The sequence below is a fragment of the Oryctolagus cuniculus genome, chromosome 10 (genome assembly GCF_051225735.1).
Source record: "Oryctolagus cuniculus isolate XC-2025 breed Fujian yellow rabbit chromosome 10, ASM5122573v1, whole genome shotgun sequence".
Taxonomy (NCBI): domain Eukaryota; kingdom Metazoa; phylum Chordata; class Mammalia; order Lagomorpha; family Leporidae; genus Oryctolagus; species Oryctolagus cuniculus.
In genome coordinates, this window is record NC_142876.1 from 76245387 (window position 1) to 76261470 (window position 16084).

Genomic DNA, 16084 nt, shown 5'->3' on the forward strand with positions numbered 1-16084 from the left:
CCTATATGCAGAATCTTCTGGTCACTGTCCATCTAGTCCAGATAAATGCTACATCCTTAAAAAAGCAACAAAGTATTTATTCTCCTGTTTCTACTCTCACTTTCTACTATTTTCTACCTTATCCATTCCACTTCATTTCACAGCTTCTGCTTTGCTGTTGCCTCTGCCTAGAAGACTCTGCAGATACTCACCTGATACTCCACCTGTTTCAGCTCCCTCATTACCTCAGTACCACCTGAGCACCACGTTTAAAAGTGCAAGGCCTCTCCTCCTGGCAACCCCCCTCTCCTTCTCTGTGCTGTGCCCTTATGGATGTCTTGTGTGTGTTGATTGTATTGCTGTCACCCCACCCTGCAGGGACTAAGTGTCAGCTCCTTCAGGGAAGACACTTCTGCCTGGTTTGACCATTGTTCCGTATCCATTGTCTAAGTAATCATAGTTTGTGCCCAGTATTTGTTGAATGATGACTCTCTCTATCACCTGTCTGCACTCCTCCCTAGCTTCATTCTAAGGTAACTGTTTTGCTATAATACCTTAAGGGCTCTTTTCTGTCAATCAGGGGTCCCAAGAAATGTGAGCAGCTCCTTTCTGATTATTCCACTCAGAGCTATGTCAGCTTATTATTGATTCATTTCTAGTGAATGCCTGTTCCTGAGCCAATTCAAGTTGTTGGAAAGACTTGATTGATTTGTTCTGGATCACATGCCCAGACTCCCTAGAAACAAGGCTATCTTCTTTATGTCTTTGCTAATTATTGTATGTGGTATAGAATTGGGAAAATAGAGCAATACTAAAAGATACATTCAGCTTTGCATTTTGGTTTTTGCTTTCCCAAATGCAATGCTTATCCATGTGAGTTAAGCCAAAAACACATGCCTGATTCTAAGGAAACCAATGCAGTGTGTCTTCAGGAAGTAGAAAGGAAATGTGAGTCAATGAGCACTGAAAGAGTGAGTAGCTCAGAGATTTTTAATAAAATGAATATTCCCACCTCCAACACACAATTTGGAATTTCTAAAGTCTTCCTGTGTACAATTGAATATGATAACCACCTAGTGTAAGTTATGGCTCATGATATATTTTAATATGAGGAATTGCAAATTTTGTGATTTACCTCATTTTTTGCCACTCTTTGGGCTTCTCAACTAATATGTACATAGCATCTTTTTTAAAAATTGACTTAGCAACTTTTATATTAAAATATAATCCTAATTCTATTTTTTTCTCTCTTTTTAAAAAATTTACTTTAATGAAAGATACGAGATCTCACCCATTGGTTCACTCTCCAGATGCCTTCAATGGCCAGGACTAATCCTTGGGAACTCAATCCACATCACCCACATGGTTAACAGGAATCAAATCACTTGGGCAATCAGTCCTGCCTCCTAGGGTCTGCACTAGTAGGAGCCAGAGCTGGGAATTGACCCTAGGCACTTTGATATGGGATTATTGTCATCATTAGAAGCACCTTAAACACTAGGCTCACTCTTAGAATCTAACTTCATATCTGTGCAGTGGAGAAGCAGAGAATAAGTTTAACAATACAATGAAAAAATAGGCCAACAGGCTGTTGCTCATACAAACCTCTGCACCTGCTTCCCCTTTGTGATAATAGTGTATTAAAGACCTGCAAGCCCCCACACCCAACTTTCTCTCAAAAGCACTGGGAAGGCTGGAAGAGAATTTCTCTGTAGGTGACTGAATGCTTCTTGTTGATTTTTCTGTGTATCACATCCCACCTATGTGTGTAAATTACTTGTGTTTGTGTACCACAAATCACACATACACCAATGGAATACACTGCTTAATAGTGTGCATTCCTCAGATTTATGAATGATTCTTTTTTTCCTGTCTTTGGGATTCAGCAAAGTTATCTCTCATTGTGCAGGCTCTGAAGAAAGATAAAGTAATATGCAATTTTACCAGGATTCAAAGAGGAAATTCCAGCTAATATAGAATCATGCAAATCTTGTGTGTAAATCTTATGAACTTGATTTAGTGACAGCTTTGGCACTCCCTGGAAAATCTGTCCCAGTTGCCTCTGAATACTCTAGCCAGTTGACTGTTTATAGTTTACAGTCTCAGACATTTTTATTACCGAAAGAAGAGGAAATTTTGGTTAAAGAAATTCCCAGAAAACAAATAAAGACCTGCCCTGATACCCTAGGTGGGACCCCATGGCTGATCTTTAGATGAGTTTAAAAGATGTTTTTGTTTCATTTTAGAATAGTAAATCAATTTAATATGATCAAAAATTAGATCCATTGTGAAAGTTTCAATAATCCCAAAACAAATATATATCATTGTTGGAGAGAAAGTGGCTTTTAGTTGTTTGACTTTTTGCACAATATCACAGGCTTAAGCAGCTTAATTGCACATGTTGGTGATTATCTCAAGTAAAGTCCAAGTGCAAAGTGTACCTTCCAGCTCTTGGCGATAACATCCACTTATCATGTAAGTCATGTTATTACCATCAGATGGCCAAAAACAAGAGTTAAGAAACAAACTGAGTTTTGTATAATTAATCACAGCAAGCATATGTTCTTAAAATTCCATATTTTGAAAGTAAATGCCAGTTTCACTCTCACCACTTTGAAGACATCACCAATTGAAAACTCCCAATTACAATGTTCTTTAACAACCTCTACATTTTATTACATAAAGGGAGAACATTCAATGTAGGAAGTTTCGGAAAAAAGAAAATTATACAGCAGAAAATTAAACTCACTCATAATCTCATCACTCAAAAATGGCGTCATTGATATCATTTGTCTTTGCAGAATTGTGTTTTATGGGATGTTTCTAGTATCAGTGGAAGGTATACTATATATTTTTAGTTTCCTGTATATCATAACCATGTACATGTAATACTCCATTGGCATAATACACTGCAGCTCATTTATCCATTTTCCTGTTGGTAGACAGGTCTTGTATTCTCACCTTCACACAATGATAGTAATATAACTGTAAGCACTGGTTTGGAGACAGATATCTGCAGAATAAATAAAATCTATAAAGCTGCTATTGATTCTGGATATCAGACACACAGAGGACTGAGATAAGTACATAAAGAACAATAATAATAAAAACCTTTCAAGATCAAATTTTTGTTACAAAACACAAAGCTATTTAAATAATTTTATAGCCCATTAATTAGTGCTGTGCTATAAATATAGTGAGATGTCACCTCTCTGCTTGATTTACATTAGTTTTAAGCAGCATTTGTTTTCCACTTTAGCATCCTATCATCAATAGAAATTGAAATAACAGAGGGAAAATCTGTAGGATATGAATGTTGACATGATTTCCAAAAAAATTTCAAAATGTAGTCCATATATCAGATTAGGTGTAATAAAGCTTGGGGCCAAAACTGATCTGGGTTGTACTTCCACATGAGATAGAATACAAAAAGTGAAGTTACAAGTCCTGGAATTATGCTGTCTACTGTCTCCTACCCATTCCTACTTCAGTACTTAGCTTCCTGCCTTTGCAGAAATTCCCTGTGTTGCTTCACAGCTCTTGGATTGCTGGCTAATAACTTTGTCATTCAGATTAGGCTAGCTCAGGCCACAATACCCCAAACCCCCAAGCCTCAATGGCCTAGAAATGTTTCTTTTATAGCCATATTTAATGGTCCAGGATGAGTGAGAAGCAGATCTGACTCATTCCACCTTCCCACCAGGACCCAGACTGAAGGAGCAGCCACTTTCTGGGATAGCTCTTCTCAGGGCAAAGGGGAAAAAGAAAAAGGTGAACCATTCTCCCTAGTGGTCTTTAAAGATGCCACTTCATAACAGCCCATTTTCCTTTTTTTCATGCTCATTGGCTGAAGCAGTCCTGATGATGGAAGCTAATGTCTGGGAGATGGCAACGAAAGGGAGAAGTGTATCTTCCTGCAGGCAGAAACCATGGTCTCTGAAAGTGAGGCAGATAACCATCATCTTCCTATGTGCCAGCAGATTTAATGGGAGTTATCTGACTCCATATAATACCTCTCAATGGTTGTATATCTAGCAAGGCTTCTTAATTATATTTTTAATTGTAGTGAAGTACACATAAAATTTACCATTTTAGCCATTTTTCATTGGACACTTCAATGGGGCTAAGTATCTTCATATTGCTGTGCCATAGGTCTCCAGATCTCTTCTCAGCTTGCAGATGGGAAACTGTCCCTCATTAAACAGCTCCCCACTCCCCCTCCACCAGCCTCTGGCACCCCTGTTCTCCTTTCTGCCTCTGTGGATTTCACTACCATAGATACCTCATTGGTGGAATCATATAGTGCTTTTTGTGTGGTGTGTGTATGTGATTGGTTTATTTCACTTAGTATAATGTCCCCAAGGTTCAACCATGCTGTATAGCATGTCCTTATTTCATTGCTTTTTTAAGGCTGAATAATATTCTGTTAAATGCATATATCATACTTTGTTTATCCATTCATCTTTTGGTGGACAATTTAAATTGGGTTGCTTCTGACTTTTGACTAATAATGCTGCAATGAACATGAGTAAATGATGTTTTTGTCTTTTTTAAAACTCTGGGGTCCAGATAACCCATATACAGAGATGAGCATTAATGGCAAAGTAATGCTATGAGGATCTAGTAAATGGTTATATAAAGGCACGTTCTGCAATGCCCAACATGTTACAGATGTTTGATCAGCATTACCTGACTGACAGTAATAGAATTTTGAACATGGAAAATAGTTTAGAATTCTCCAGATGATGTTATTCTTACCTGTGATTAAAAAAAGGATTATTTTTAAGGTTGCTCACAAACATGTTTAAATCTTTTTAAAGGAAGCATTAGATTATTTTATTTTATTTTCGGCTATTTGCAAAGAATTTAATTAAAAAGAGCAATGAGAAAGAAATTCCTACACTCGATAGACAAGGCAGGCATTTCAATAAAGGACGGACAGCCCAGCCTGTAGTCAGACTAGGTTTTACTGGACATGAGTTTGGGCCCCTCCATTTCTTCTCCCCTCCTCCCTCTTCTGGGAAAGTGCAGGCGGGGGAGTTTTGAATGTGGACTTCCCCTAAACAACCCCCTCCTCATCAAGTTTCTTATCTATTGCAGAAGTAAATAGTCCAGTTGGCCAGCTGTATTGGTGAATTCATTTTGATAAAGGACAAACAAGGACACCTTGGGCTAAAGGGGACAGATAAGAGGCTAGGTCCTGGTTTCTAAGACTTGTTTCCTCCTTCCACTACAGATACTGTCTTTCAAATAAATTAAAAAAATTTTTTTACCTCTTATATACATAAGCTAGTATCTACCTAGAGACCTTAGCTGCATTTATGTTAGAAGGCATCAAAAATGTTGCTGTTAAGTCAAGCTCATTATTGGGTGAATCTTATTGTTTAGTATGAGGTTAATGTAGACATTTACATTTTAAAAAAATCAAGTCAACTCTTTATAAATAGCAAAAATGACAAAAGCAATACATGACAAAAGCATTATATGACTCTCTGATGCTGAAAAACGTTGATAATCAGGATTCAAAAAGAACAGTCAGACCCAGGACAAGCTTTTTTATTTTTCATTCCCTTTCAGTTTTCCTGTTTTTTGTCTTTCTGTCATTTCAAAAAGTATTCATTTCTGGCTAAACTCACTCCACTTATCTGTTTGGGGACTCAAACAAGGTAAACCCCAATGTCAGTCACTTCTTCTGCAAGGCAGGTATCGGGATAGGTGATTCAACCATAATTACTCAAGCTCTCTAAAACCTCCAAACACATACCTTTTGGTAAGACAGACCATTGTAAAGCAGCATCAAATCAAACCTGTGCCAGGCCACGGGAAATGACACTCTGGGGAGATGTTCTGACAGCTCCACCTTCCTGTCATGTGGATTGAGCCACCAGAATTGGTTATTAGTATTTCAACCTTAAGCAACTGCCATTTATATTTGTTATCAAAGCGTTGCAGCTTGGACAATCTTAGCTGACCTAATTCATTATTAATATCATACTACAAAATTTTAGAGACAACATAGAATAATTTTAAAGAGAAGACAGTGAGCAAGAGAACCCCCAGAGAATATAGTCTTGTGTGGGGTCATCAGTTACACACAAGTAACCGAGAGCTCTTCTGAGCTGTGAGTGTATTTTCTTTATGAAGGAGCCAATAATTCATAGAAATTTCCCTGGATAACCACTCATTTATATCACTTTCTCATTACGAATCCCGTTAAGCCAATCACCATCTGTAGTTAAATGCACAAGGACACCATATTACAGTACTTTTCTGGGCAATTGTGATTCTATTGGTTAGTAACTAATATTATGCTTGCTGTTTGTGGATGACAAGAAACTGAATTCCCAGTGTCCTACCTGAGTTGGCACTGAGTAATGCCCGAGATGACTCCCCACTCCCCATCGTGGTTGACAGTCCAGTGTTCCCAAGAGAAAGATAAACTAGGAATCCATGTGTATAAGCCTGAGAGAGTTTCATTAATTCACTAATGGAATTCTCATTAACTTTTTAGTGTGTTGCCTTATTTTTCTCAAAAACGGATTTAAACTTGGAAAATGAAGACTTTAAAATATGGACCCTCTGTTGCAGTTTTTCATGTGTGTAGCCATTACTTCATGAGAATAAATCTAAGTAATCCTTATTTTTGATTGCCTCTCATTTTGCTCATCTTACAAGGCTGGCTTAAAAATCATCCACACTTCATTTCCTGTGACTTTAATCTGCTCCTTTGGCAATTTCTCTCAGCCTCTGTGTCAAAACAAGTTGCACTGCCTGCCTCTCTCGACTCATCAAGCCTCCCTCTAGTGGTGGGTAAAGGAATTTCCTTATCTGTCAGCCTGCCAGCCCGTCTTCTCTGAAACATTAAATGCCGTAAAGTGTGAAGTGACCTAAGGTATATGATGAGTAGGATAAAATGAATTATCTCGCAATTAAAGTGAAATACCTTTTTAAGGGAGAGTTCGCTACTGTTATTTTTCTGATTCCATCTATAAACCATGCATCACCAAAGAGATACTGCTCTATTTCCACTAGCGTCCTGCGCTGGTCATTTATCTGCTCCGTGTGAAATAACACTCCGTGATCATATCGGTTTTAATTTCTCATTTTGCATTTCCAGCTCCCAGTCAGCCACCAGGAAATGTTGTCTGGAATGCTACCGACACGAAAGTGTTACTTAATTGGGAGCAAGTTAAAGCAATGGAGAATGAATCAGAAGTAACAGGATACAAAGTAAGCTGCAGTATTTGCAAAGCGTTGTTGCCTTCTTTCTGTGCTTTCCAAGGGATGCTGGATCCAGTGAATTTTCTAAACATTGGTGATGTGCTTTCTGTAATCTAATTTTGACATAGATGTCAAACATTTCATAAAGAGAGTAGTTTACTAAAATCTCTGATTTTTAAAATGCAGATGCATATCAAATAATTCCACTAACATGGGAATTTTGGACACAGTATAAATTGTGCACTTATCAATTTGCTGCTTCTGATGCTCACCTATATATTATTTTATAAACAACAAAAATATTGGCTCTGATTCCTTGATTAGGCATCCCAGGGGCTCATACAGTATGGCCCTGCCCTACCTCTCCAGCCTCACAACGACTCAATCCAGCTAAGCCTTTCCATGGAAGCATTTGCTCTTCTCTCACTTCCTTAAATTTTTCCAAAGATTTATTTATTTGAAAGGCAGAGCAACAGAGAAGGGGATGGGGGTGCAGAGAGAGATCTTCTATCTACTGGTTCCCTCCCCCAAAGGGCAACAATAGCCAGATCTGGAACAGGCCAAAGGCAGGAGCCAGGGACTCCATCCTAGTCCCCCACATGGGTAGAGGGTGCCCAAGTATTTGGGCCATCTTCCATTGCTTTCCTAGGCTCATTAGCAGAAAGCTGGATTAGAAGTGAAGTAGGGGCTGGTGTTGTGGTATAGTGAATAACCTGCCACAGTCTGAAATGGCAGCATCCATATGGGCACCAGTTCAAGACCCAACTTCTCCACTTCTGATCTAGTTCCCTGCTAATGCACCTGGGAAAGCATTGCTGGATGGCTCAAGTGCTTGAGTCCCTGCACCCATGTGAGAAACCTGGAAGAAGCTCCAGGCTCCTGGCTTCTAATGGGCCTAGACCCAGCTGTTGTTGCTATTTGGGGAGTGAACCAGCAGGTGTAAGATCTCTTTCTCTCTCTCTCTCCCTCTCCCTCTCCCTCCCTCTCTCTCTCTAACTCTGCCTTTCAATAAATAAATACTTTTTTAAAGAAATAAGTAAAGCATCCAGGGCACAGCAGAACTCCAGTGTGAGACGCCAGCCTAGCATGTGGCAACCTGACCTGCTGCACCACAATGCCAAACCCCACCTCCTTGGCTTTGAGAACCTGATAATTCTTCCACATGCTAAGCCCTAATCAGAGTCCTGTGGACAGAGCTGAGAAAGCAATTTATAGTCCAGTGGGTATAAAAAGACAAGATAATTTTGGAGTCACAACTTCCATGAACAAAACAAAAGAGAGCAGTATAAGAAATAAGTATTTGGCCAGCGCCGTGGCTCACTAGGCTAATCCTCCACCTAGCGGCGCCGGCACACTGGGTTCTAGTCCTGGTCGGGGCACCGGATTCTGTCCGGGTTGCTCCTCTTCCAGGCCAGCCCTCTGCTGTGGCCTGGGAAGGCAGTGGAGGATGGTCCAAGTGCTTGGGCCCTGCACCCCATGGGAGACCAGGATAAGCACCTGGCTCCTGCCTTCGGATCAGCGCGGTGCACTGCAGCGATGCAATGGCCGTGGCGGCCATTGGAGGGGTGAACCAATGGCAAAAGGAAGACCTTTCTCTCTGTCTCTCTCTCCCTGTAAAAAAAAAAAAAAAAAAAAAAAAAAAAAAAAAAAAAAAAAAAAAAAGGAAGAAATAAGTGTATTTGTTTATTTTAGGTTTTCTATAGGACTAGCAGTCAAAATAATATGCAAGTGCTGAGCACTAATAAAACGTCGGCTGAACTCTTGCTCCCCATCAAAGAAGACTATATCATTGAGGTCAAGGCCACAACAGATGGAGGCGATGGGACCAGCAGTGAACAGATCAGGATTCCAAGGATAACCAGTAAGTGGATGGAAGTCATTCATTGCTTCCTTCATTTGTATCAGTGTTGTCAGCTCCAAGAGGAAGTCAATCGCAGCGCCTCCTTCTGTTCTTCCTCCCCAGCCTGTCTTTCATTCAGGCACTGAGAAGGTTTTAGAATATTCGAGATGAGGGTGGGAGCAATTCCTTCAGATGCATACAAAACAGGAGGAAAGATAAGGATGAAAGGAAGGACATAAGAACACTTAGCAACACCTTATTAATTTTATTTCCCCCTCATTCTGCCTAAATCTGCCCTTGAATTGTTTATAGAAACAGAATTCCCTGAGCATTTCTCAAAAACAGTGTTGAACCCTGACACTGGTTGTAGGATCTTTAGTATTCCAGTCTTTGGGCTTCAACAAACTGTAGATCAGTCTTATTCATTCTTGAAGTAGAAGAAATAACATTAGTTAGGTCATAAACCCCTCAGGTGTGCCAAACTGAAAGGTAGCTTTTTAGAAGAAATTTTGTTTTTAATTTCAAAGAAGCTTCCCCTTAAGTTTTCCATTCAGAGTGTACCTGAGACCTGCTTTACTTATGGAGATTGCACTTGGAGAGGCAAGCAGACTTTGCCACACTTAGGAGCAGCGTCAAAAGAACTCGCAGAAATTTATTTCCTAATTCCATTTTCCAAACAAATTTGAAGCCCGCCTGTGTTTTATCAGTGACAATGGCAGAAGCAATTTTGTCTTTTCTTGTAAATTCCATGTCTGGAGTTTCAGGGCCTCCACCTGACTACTGTAGGGCCCATTTTGTCTTCATATTCAAGTCTAGTTCTTAGTGACAAAAATGACTTTATTCATTGCCCTACTTGATGTTATCAAGAAACCAAGATTGAAACTTTTGTCTTTAATCTTGCAAAAGGGAATGACTGACATTCCCAGCTGCAGAGAAGGGGAGATGTAAGAACTTGGAGGAATTTTATATTTCCAAGAAATCATAAAGACCATCATACTTAGACTAAAACCAGCAAATGAAGCCATCCTACAAAAATGAGAACTATTGATCTTAAAATTCAGTTCTGCAATGTAAAAGTCTGTAAAATGTCATTTTGTGCTACTGACATTTCTAAAGCCGTCTGCACTTGAGTTTATTATTATTAATTTAGGTTATAAAATAGTCAACACGTGCTTTACGTTCCCTGGGTAGTGCAAGGTATAGAGTTAGGTTACAGCAGACAAACTGGCACTGATAAAAGAAGGCAGCTCTCTACTTTTTCAGGGACAGACACGGTTTAGCCTTTCACGGCTGCTGGGTCCAAGGGCTACCCTTTCCTCTGACCTCTGCCACCTCGCTGAGTTTGCACAGTTTGGCGACTGTGCAAGGCTGGCTCTCCGAAAATGGAACTTTTGTCAACTGCTTCTTAAAAATGTTTTATAATAGGCATAATAATGTAGCTGGGAATGCATAAAATAGAAACAAGCACAGATTTTTCCAGACTCTTATCCAATGAAGCTTTCTTTAATTAAACCATTGAATTATCTCAAAATTGTTTGTGATCTAGTATAATTGTTTTCAAAATGATTAAGTTGTTTTTCCAATTTCAATTAAAGTTAAATAATACTAGATGAACAAAGCCTGGACTCACTTAAGAAAACTTGCGCACATCAGTGTCTTTATAGATACTGTTGATAACTGGTATAGCCTGCATCTGTAAATAAAATGAGGACAAATAATAACGTGATCCTGGGGGATGTTCACACTATAATTTGATTTTGATCCTAAAGGCATTCCTTTTCCCTGGTGTCTAAGTCCATTCAGGCTACTTTAACAAAATATCATGGGCTGAGTATCATAGAAGTAACAGACATTTATTTAATTCTCATGGTTCTGGAGGTTGGAAAATCCAAGATCAAGGTCCTGGCCTCTTTGGTGTCAATTCTTAAAAGATTCGCCTCCTAACACCATCACACTGGGGGGATAGGATTTCAGCATGAGATTTCTTGGGTGACACAAACCTTTGTATAGTATGTACATTGTATATGGGTGCAGTTCTTAGTAATGAGCTGTGATCACCTTTGGCAGGTATGGATGCAAGAGGATCCACTTCAGCCATCTCCAACGTCTGCTCTGTGTCAGGCTATATCCCTATAGCACTCTTCTTTATTGTGAATGCCCTGTGGTGATATCTACTCTTTTTTGGTACTCATCGGAAAGTTCATTGGTTACCCGAAAAAAGTGCTTTCATGAAACGCAGTGATTATGCATGTGTTTTTCAACCCTGTATTTTTAACTTTCTACTTCATTATAGGTAAAATATGAATATAATAAAACAGTACATCCTTTTAGGGGAATCTGAAATGCCTTAATATTTACTTGATAAACCAAAGGAATTTACATATTATGTACTTCAGATTTTTGATATAATTGATCTTAAGCTATGAATTTAAGCACTGCCTATAGTTAAAGACTCACACACTCTCAAGTGTACACACACACACACACACACACAGAGGCACAGATAAACAGATGTGAAGGTTTTTTTTTCATTAATAAACTCACTTAATCCGAATGCTATTTCCTTATTATAACAGCAGTATTTCTAAGATGTAATCAGTGTCATTTTGAAATGCTGACTTAAATCCTCAAAGGTAAAAAATGCATTTTAAAAATTATCAAGTTGGATGAAGGCAGGATGTGATTTGGAGAGTGGGGCTGGAAGTGCCTGTCTGGGCTCTGGTTCAGGATACTATGAAATGGCCAAGAGAATTTAGAAACCACTTTGCTCTCTGAATTTCTCAATTACTCGTCTGTAAAAGGTAGAGATAATAATACGATCTGCTCCGTCTCTGCCCCATAAATCAATCGTTTAATGATAGAGAGGAAAACATGAAAGTACTTTGGCACCCCAAATGCAGCGGGCCTGTGCTGAATGTTACCATGAATTTCCTTCAGTACGTAGAAGTTACGAGGACCGGCTGGTTCATCTTGCATTCTACTTTCTAGAGAATGCCTTCTATTCCAATCGGTGATAAAAATTGGACGTAATCACATTTTATCCATTCTCAAAAAATTAGAACAAAATTTAAAAAGGAATTGTTTCCTTCATGCCTATGAACGAGCTTTCAGGTTTTATTAAAAGCTGGTGTGAACAATAAGCAAGGACCTGAATCTCAACTCAAATATTAAACAAGATCCACAGAATCCTTCATTTCCAATTTCTGATTCCATTAAGGGGCCCTCTCCTCTTTGGGTGGTGGAGATGGTTTTTTAATGAAATCCCACCTTGTATCTGAGTGAGTCTGGCAGGCTTTTTAGTTTCTGAGTTAAATTTGTAATAGAACCATGGTGATGCTGCTGACTTTGATATGTATGACTCAGTCTTTCAATATATGCTTTTCAAAGGATTGTTGGAGACATGACTTCATAGCAATATGTAGAGAATATATGAAAATTGGCAGATTGAGTGTTAGACATTGCAAAATCAATTTTTTTACCTCTTTCCTACCAATTTCACATTTTGCTGGAACTTGTTCATATTTCCATAGATAACAGAATTTGAGAACCAACAGTTCAGAAATCAAGAAAAAAAATAAAAATTAGGAAATTCTGATATCCTTATAAAATACCACTTTACATTTAGAGATTACATTTAAGTTAATGTCATCTTACACGAAGGAGAAAAATGTAACTTTCTCTGTAAGATCTGTATATAGTGTATATATCTAGAAAATAATCGGAATGGCTAGTAAATTTCATTTGACCGTTGTTATTTCCAGTCAAAAAGTGAGGAAGCACCTTCTCCAGTACTTGTATTTTATGCTACATGTAATGGAGTTGTACCTTTTTATTATTTAGTAATTTCTATACTATGTTCCTATACTCTTTGTTTTCAAGATGATTATTATTTCATGTCCTTTCTAGCAAAATATCTCCATGAGATATGTACTTTGTTTCATATTGAAAAGTATAAAATTTATCTTTAAATTCCTGTGTGTGTATCCTATGGTTATCTGTATGTATTATTTTCTATTATTCTAATAAAATTTATAATAATCAAGGCTCATATATCATTTATTGTGATAAGAACTTCTACAGAGGCAAAGAGGGAACCATCATAGCTTTGGAGGTGTTATTATTTCTTCTATGTTTCAAGCAAAAATTTAGCTTTCCCATTTTTTGACAGGATATTTTAAATAATATTTTTATATTGTACTAATTTAATAAAATCTGCACTTTGAGACAATACCCTCACCCCCCCATATTCAAGATATTTCAACTCTGAGGAAAAGGGAAACAGAAAACCCACTTTATGGAATTATGGTGCCTAATTTCTTTGGCTTTGTGTGGCCACAAGTGGCTCCTCCCATATTTTTGACAAGTAGTTTCTTAAAATGTATCAGGCCCAGAGCAGTGCTATGGCATAGTAGGTTAAGCTGTCGACTGCAATGCAGGCAATCCATATGGGTGCCAGTTCAAGTTCTAGCTCCTCCACTTCCAATGCAGCTCCTTGCTAATGTGTCTGGGAAAGCAGCAGAGGATGATCCAAGTGCTTGGGCCCCTGCACCCACATGGGAGACCTAGAAGAAGCTCCTGGCTCCTGGCCCCTGTCTTTGTCCTGGCCCCGCACTGGTCGTTGTTGCCTTCTGGGGAGTGAACCAACAGATGGAAGACCTCATTCTCTGTAGCTCTCCCTCTCTCTCTAACTCTGCTTTTCAAATAAATAAAATAAAATCTTTAAAAAAAACGTATCAGGCCCTTCATAGGTTTTCTCATTATTACCAAGTTAGAGACTTGCTTTTAGGTGGTCCTTGACATATACCCTAATTATCTGACAAACATATTAGAAAAAGATTCATTTTAATTAATAAACACTTAAGTATTATCACTGATGTAGGGAAAATGAGAGCTAAGATAATATTTCAATCATTTTCTTACCCAAAAATTGAAATATTTGTTTAGAGGTAGGAGAATTAAGTTAGAAGACTATACTGGTTGTGTAGATGTGAGGGGTGTTTGTGTGTGTGTGTGTGTGTGTGTGATTTCAAATACAGTTGTAATGGGTTTACTAGCATACCTTAAAAGAGGGGAAAGACCTGAAGAATACATTGAAACAAATTATACAACTGAAATATTGTAGTCCCTCTTCCTGCCCCCAGAAAACTGGGTCTGCCCTCCCAGTGTGCAACAAGCCAATCCCTAACACCAAGGTCCTAGAAGCAAGCAGGAGTTTATTTTGCAATGCACAGAGCAAGGACTCGAGTGGCTGTCGCTCCATTCTCAGACTCTCCCAGGGAGTGAATCTAGAAAGCTGGGGTTGAGCAGTGCATGATGGACTTGTGTGTAGGCCCCTGGTTGGTCCACAGTGCTTTTGGCCTTCCTTGGATTGGTCAGCTGTCATAGGCCAACGCATGCCTCTGACATTGCTGCAATGACAAAGCGGGCTCTGGCTCATCTGGGGTCTATGCGTAGATGGACGACTGCTTTGAGCAGGGCCTGGAGTTCCTGAGAAGGATCTCAGGCTGGAGTCTAGCGCTGGGATGTGAGCTATTGAAGTGATCACTGAATTCTGTGTCTTGTGACCTGGGGCCTCCTAGCACTACCCAGGCACCTGCACCACACCCTTCACTTAGTGAATTAATAGTGGAAAGGAGTGGACTTGTCATCACCAAAGTGAAGGAAGACAGAGGAACTGCAAGCTGAGGGAGGGAGCCTTGGGCCTGAGAGTTTCAGTCAGAGGCATTAGGGAGAGGGGCTCAGTTATGGAAACAGTTCTAGTACTGTGTCTCCTGAAGCCAGAGCTGAGTGGCAGGGGAGAAGCCTCGGTCAGCTTTGTGCCATAGCCCTGACTTGAGAAATATTTTCCCAGTGTCGTGATCATGGTCAAGTTCTATAGCCTCTCTAAGCCCCAGTCTCCTTCTTACAGGAAAGCTATCCTAGCTAAGATTGACCCTAGATTCAAAATGCTTTAAGTAAAAATTACAACAATATTTTAATTTTCACTCTATGTTTTCTTTAAAAGGGTCTGCAGATTTTTTTTTTGTATTTTCAGTGATGTTATCATTTTCAATGAAAACCAAGCAGTGGAATGGTGACCTAAAGAAAATTTAAAATGATCAGAATTTTACAAGTCCTCCTTTTCCAATTAAAATCCCCCCTGCCGTTTCATAGTCTTATAATGCCAGCTTTTTTACTTAAAATTAATCTTAATTGGGTTCGTTTTTTTCTAAAGTATTTTACTCTTTTTAAACATGAAAATTGTACTGATATTCATTATAATTTGGATACACTTCAGTAAATATTGGAGGTGAAATCAACCCACAACAGAAATTACAAAATTAGCAATTAGTAAATTGTACCATTCTTTTGAAAGAAAATATGTAAACAGACTGGAAAATGGATTGTTAAGTTTTTCTACTGTTTTTATTTAAGCCAAGTTCCCTAATTTAACATGCCTTGCTTGCATGTAGGTGATAATTACCTCTTGAACTTGATGGAGAATTAATGCACTGACAGAGAATTAAGCTTGTAGGAAAGGAATGTTCCTGTCATTTGTCAGTCTTCATTCTTATTCTTTGCTCCTACTCTGCCTGTTGAAATTATCTTAGAGTCTGATGATTCTACCTTGGTCATTAATACCGTGGGGCAGAGAATGAACTCAGTCCTTTACAACTGGATATACCCTGGGAAATTTCAGACAAATGATAAGGATGGCAAATTAGCAGATTTACTTTGTCCTCAGACAGCAGAATGTGACAGACACAAAGCTCATATAGAATGTATATCAAGACTAGCTAAGGAGCGGATAGAATGTCTGCTCGGTATTGTTGCATTGGCATGTCCAAAGCTTCTAGACAAGGACCATTTCCTGTCCAAAGCTACACTTAGAGATACAGGGAAATGTTCACGGGATCTCAGTCCCTGGTGCAGTGCACGCCCTGTGCAGGGTTCATTCATCTTTGTGTGCACCTTACATACGTGACGACTAAAACCAGTGTTATCTTCCACCATTTTCTCTTATCATCTCCTATTTTGCTTGCTTGATTTTCCTCCCTGCTACCT

General features: G+C 38.9%; 1 protein-coding gene across 4 annotated transcripts in view; it reads left to right on the top strand.

Moving 5' to 3' along the window:
- CNTN3 (contactin 3) overlaps window positions 1-13084 on the top strand; it is a 423344-nt gene extending 410260 nt beyond the window's left edge. For all 4 annotated transcript variants that reach the window (XM_051851466.3, XM_089305416.1, XM_008260940.5 and 1 more), the window contains 3 exons: window positions 7097-7209; window positions 8893-9061; window positions 11108-13084. In XM_051851466.3, the coding sequence (XP_051707426.1) occupies window positions 7097-7209; window positions 8893-9061; window positions 11108-11208 (383 nt within the window). In that variant the 3' untranslated portion in view covers window positions 11209-13084. The remainder of the gene's footprint in view (window positions 1-7096; window positions 7210-8892; window positions 9062-11107) is intronic.
- The last annotated feature ends 3000 nt before the right edge of the window (window positions 13085-16084 follow it).